This window comes from Mesitornis unicolor, unplaced genomic scaffold (genome assembly GCF_000695765.1).
Source record: "Mesitornis unicolor isolate BGI_N332 unplaced genomic scaffold, ASM69576v1 scaffold43058, whole genome shotgun sequence".
Lineage (NCBI taxonomy): Eukaryota > Metazoa > Chordata > Aves > Mesitornithiformes > Mesitornithidae > Mesitornis > Mesitornis unicolor.
Window position 1 is genome coordinate 1 of NW_010200572.1, and position 5,374 is coordinate 5,374.

General features: G+C 41.3%; 1 protein-coding gene across 1 annotated transcript; it reads right to left on the reverse strand.

Annotated features, from left to right (window-relative positions):
- Positions 1-678: 678 nt before the first annotated feature.
- Positions 679-4,881, reverse strand: F2R (coagulation factor II (thrombin) receptor; the record flags this gene model as incomplete). The annotated part of the gene is made up of 2 exons (XM_010189802.1): positions 679-1,874; positions 4,779-4,881. Coding segments are annotated over 2 exons (1,299 nt in total), but the record flags the coding sequence as incomplete, so codon positions are not given.
- Positions 4,882-5,374: the final 493 nt, after the last annotated feature.

A 5,374-nucleotide genomic window follows, 5' to 3' on the forward strand; every position in this document is an offset into this window, starting at 1 on the left:
CCTGGGGCTGCACTGGTCAGGGCCGATGCCAAAGAGCAATCGAGGCATGCCCTGCACCCCCCTAAAATACATGAATTCGCAGGGGCGCTGATTGGCTTGGCCCTGGTCAGAAGTGGGTCTGACAAAGGCAAAGTGGGAGCTTTTCAGGTAGCTTGTCAAAGGGCCTTCTCCATAGCCCTTGCCCCCTTACCAAGGACACAACCAAAAACCCCTCACAGAAAAACCCAATACATTGGTCCTGCTGGCCACACTATTTCTGATGCAATCTAAGCTGCCCTTGGCCTTCTTGGCCACCTGTGCAAACTGCTGGCTCATGTTCAGCCAGCTCTGGACCGACACTCCCAGGTCCTTTTCTGCCTGGCAGCTTTCCAGCCACTCATCTCCAAGACTGTTGCGTTGCATGGAGTTGTTGTAACCTAAGTGCAGGACCCAGCACTTGGCCTTGTTGAACTTCATACAACTGGCCACAGTCCATCAATCCAGCCTATCCAGGTCCATATATATGTATATATACATATACAATTTATAATTTGAATTATAGTGCATTACAATAATGAATCCATAGAACTATTTATTATACAGCAACTTGGTTTAAGGTTTTGGATTTCTTGGATATAATACAGTCTTATTCTTTGTCTCATATTATCTAATAATTAAGCATGGGTAAGACACATTATCTCAATGCACTGCTAGTAATTTCCTGTAGACACTGTTATTCACATTATTAGAAATTGTAGCCCTTCTACTAGTGGTAGACACTGACTGGCCACTGCTGTTAGTACTGTTAGGATCAAAAGTCTCTTTACAATTGAAGAGACTGAAAAGTTGTCTTTGATACTGAGAAGAAGCATAGTAGTAAATAAAAGGGTCAATGCAACAGTTTACACTGCTGATACAAACACAGAGTAGATAGGCAAAGTAGAGATACTCTAAGCTGTTGTCATAAGAAAAGTGGACATAATGAATTAAGAGAAGGACATTTGTTGGTCCAAAGCAAATGACAAAACCAGAAAAAACAGCCACACACAACAGCAAGGCACGCATCTTCTTCTTTTGTTTTGCAACAATGGTAGAAGAACTAAGACATCGAATGATACACACATAACAGACAGTAGAAATTATAAATGGCACTATAAAAAAGACAGAAGAAAAGATGGAGAAGAAGTGAAAGTAATAGCTGTGAAGTTCAGATTCTCTTAACACATCATGGCAAGTAGTTATATTTAACTTGGGTATTTCCATCGTTTGCTCTCTGATGAGAAAAGGTATAACCCCAGTTATTGCTACAAACCATATGATGAAACAAGTCAGAGAGGCACGTGTCAGTGTACGCCACCCAAGAGACTGCATGGGATACACCACTGCTAAGAAGCGATCGAAGCTTATGCTTGTCATAAGCATTATTGAACAGTACATGTTACAGTAGAAGGCAGCAGTGATGAAACGGCACATTTGAGGTCCAAAAACCCAGTTGTTTCCAGAAAAGTGATAAGCAATCTTAAAAGGAAGCACGCTTACAAAGAGGACATCTGCAAGGGCCAAATTCAGCATGTATACTACAGCTGGCTTTTCAATTTTCATCTTCTTCAGAAACACGAGTATCGCTGTAATGTTCAGAGGAAGACTCAGCACAAGCACCACGGTGTAAACTGAAGGAACAAAACGCGTCAGCCACTGACTAGTGAGGTATCTTGCAGTTTGCACTGACACTGTTTGTTGTTCATGTAGGAACGATCCAGTCTGGTTGGTGGCTCCTGATCCAACTTCTGAGTCATTTTCAGTATCACCTTCAGTAGGTATAAGGTCATCCTGGTGACTTACGAAAGAGAGTACAAAGCTTCTGATATGTGGTATGCTGCTGTTATTTGAGGAGACTGAAAAATAAGAAAGTAGAAAGATAAATGAGCAAATATTTACATACTATGGAGAAGCAAAAATATCTTTCAAAAAAGAAAGCTAAGATTATATTAGCAATACAAAATGTAAGTTTAATTCCTGATTAAAAGCACAGACTGCCCACAGATGTTTGTCCAGCCCTTTTTTATTTTAGCTCATGTTACAAGTTTGGGTAAGATGTCCTCTTTTGTCTCCTATATCTTTGCTTGGAATCTTTCTATGGTAGAGACTCTGTGCCTAAGGACCCTATCTCATCTGTGTTCTCTTTGGGCTACTTTAACACAAATGATTCATGCAGTTCATAAGGAATGAGGTGCTAGGATAAATATTAGTATTCATACACAAATGAATGTGTATGCACTTCCTATTAGTACTACTCCCCACCAACAAAAAGTTAAACTGCAACTAAAACATTGTTACTGAAATATTTCTGTGTGCTCTGGAGACATCCTACTCAACCCAACAGCTCCCATCAAGACAGATGGCAGAAGTCTGCATGCAGTTTTCAAGGCAGACATGGATCAGCCTTTTGCTTGTGCCAGACAGGTAGCCATAGATTGCACCGGGACACCTTCCCAGTTCTACTTATCCTACCCCCCCATAATGCATCATCAAGGACAGCATGTGTCCAGTGTGTCCTTGCTGCACTTCTGAAATCTGTCACTACTATTCTCTCTACACCATGGATCTTCTGCAGCATTATTTGTGGCTGTGACTGAAAAGAAAATGCCAGGACAGGGTATCTCTGCTTTCTGAATGTAACGTGTTAGAAATTTAGCACTACAAAGCACTGAATGTGTAGTATGGGTTTATTTATGTTAAAATACCCAAACAACCAAAAGAGCTACTTTATTTCAGAAAAGTTGTTTGTATGGAGACTTATTTTGGAAGACTGTCATTTTCCACTTCAGCTTAATCTAGTTAGGCCTAGGAAAATTCAAACAGATTATGGGCAGACAGAAGTGACAGTTACTATTACTTAAGTAACCTTTCATTTACTTAGCTGTGCAACTGATCCTTTGTTGAATCCTAGACAACTAAAATAAAAATGAAGGTGTGTCAGCTTAAGTCAGTGAGCTGAAAGTACATAGGCATGATTCACCTAAGATGCTATTCATTAGAAGCTATTATTTATTCTACCGTAATTCAGACTTTTTTTATGTAGACGAGAACAAAAGCATCCGGAGGAGGCAGATGGCAAAAGAGGAATGGTTGCAGCTTTCAGCAGGCAGTTACCTCCCTTTGTGCACAAGCTGTGTGAGAAGGGCCCGACCCAACTTGAATTTTGGAGAAATTCAGATTTGAATGCGGGGAGAGATCAGAGTGGCAGGGAAATCTAGAGATTTTTATTTTTTTTTAAAGTTGCTGTGCTGTATGTATCGTGCTGTGTCACAGCAGCATTCTGGAGGCAGAGGGGACAAAAGAGGGGAAGTGTTTGAGATAATGGTTTTCATATGCAAAATGACTCGACTGCAACCTCTGCAGGCCAGTAAAAAAGATGTTGGATGAGAATTTGAGCCTAGGAGCTTGTTGCACAGACTGCAGCAGGAACAATTTGGTACTTTTCCTGACACAAATGCACAGAAGTATATGAGATTCAGTGTTTGCAGAGAAGGGCACTAAGCCAGATTATACAAGGGTCTATTCTGTCGTCTAAAAGTAAACATTAACAAAACGCAAAACTATAGATCCTTAATGCTTAACCTTACTTCAAAAGCTTAGTACAAGCAGTTGGATGGATCAAGGAGTCAGCTCCTAGTTCAGCAGTTCAGGTGCAGCACAAGGTATATTGAACACCTCTATCCATTCACCGGTGGCTGACATCGAATAATTAGGACATTTCTGGTACTTAACGATCACTGCAACAGAAATCTGTCACAACTGAAATTGTCAGTATTCATCTCTTCTGGGAGGACTGTAATCACACTCGAATGAAACAAACCTAATTTCTCAGAGGCCTGTCACCATTGTAAAGACATCAGTAAGAGTGATGAAAAATCTTTAACAGTACCTCTGGTATCTCCAGTATATACAAGTTTTATGAATTCAAGACTTTTAATGTTGTAGATATCTCTTTCTTCCACTGACATTGCTAAACCAGAAAATTTCTGAAACAGAAGACACTGATGATCCTAGCCCCCAAAGGTCTACATGTCCTTTTTGGTTTCTCCACCACTGAAGAGCAATGTGGAGAACCAAATGATGAAGAGACATGGTTTCATGTGCAGAAGGCATGTTTTGGGGGAACACTGATATAAACGGACTTGATGAGATGGAGGGTAAAGCCGTGTTTGCAGTTGGGAACTGCATTGCCATGATGACCTCTGCATGATGTGGTAACTGAGGTGGTTCCACCTCTCTCATCCTGGCATCCCTGAAGGGGATCCCTGCATGGCCTCACCTGACCTAGCAGTGCTGCAGTGCCTTCACTTTCTGAAGACTAGTGAGCAAACCAGTCAGAGCCACTGGCTCTTAATGCATGAGGTTAAGTCACTTAATGTGGAAGCCCTTGGTGGTAATCTCACCCATTTCTCATCAGTGACTCCTAACTTAGAACAGTATAGAAATATGCTAAAGGTAAAAATGATGATTGGCCCAGTTACCTTTTATCAACTGCTGACCTATGTTTTAGCTATTGCTTATAGTTACTTGAACAGCGCGAATAATTTTAATTATATCCTGAATTACTGGGGCTAACTTATTTACAACATTCTTAGATGAAAATATTCAGTCTGTATTATGCCATTATCTACCTGTGAGAGACTGAAAGAGCTAATGTCTCAAACACTGTGGGAGAACAGGTCCTGCATAACAAAAGCTGCAAGTTCAGCTCTGCAAAAAGAAGAAAATAAGTGCTAGAAGCAGGAGGCAGGGGCACCTACCTGTCCGAGGACTCAGGATGCGCAGTTCTAATGTGGAGAAGGGGCTCACAACTATCCCCCACTCCCAACGATAGCGCCTGCGCAGCAGCCTTGAGGGCCTGGACTGTATAAAAGGCAGGGGCTCACGCAGCCACGTGTGCACCCACCATGCGCCCGCCACCGGAGGACTGCTCAGCTGTCATCATCATCATGGGATCGATGGGTGGTGATACCTTTCTGTATCTTTTTTCCTGTCACTCTTTTCTTACAAAAGGCACCCACTAAGAACCCACACTACCAACCGATTTTATGTTTTCCAAGTTGTTGACACTAAAACGTTTAATTGGTCATTTGGTGTTGGCTCACCTTTATTTAGCCCAAGGGGATTTACAGAACTTTAGTCACTCTTCTCCTGCCTCGGAGGCGGGCCGCGACACTACCTTTTCTAGAAGTAGAAACATATTACAATAATTCAAGGCAAAAAAATTTCATAAATAATTTTAGTTTAGTTAAAATTCTCTGGAATAATACTTTAACTTGGTGAAAACTACATGTTCTTTGTACTAGAAAAGACTTTCCAAGTCCAAGTCAAGCTTGATGCTATTAATGACACGCAT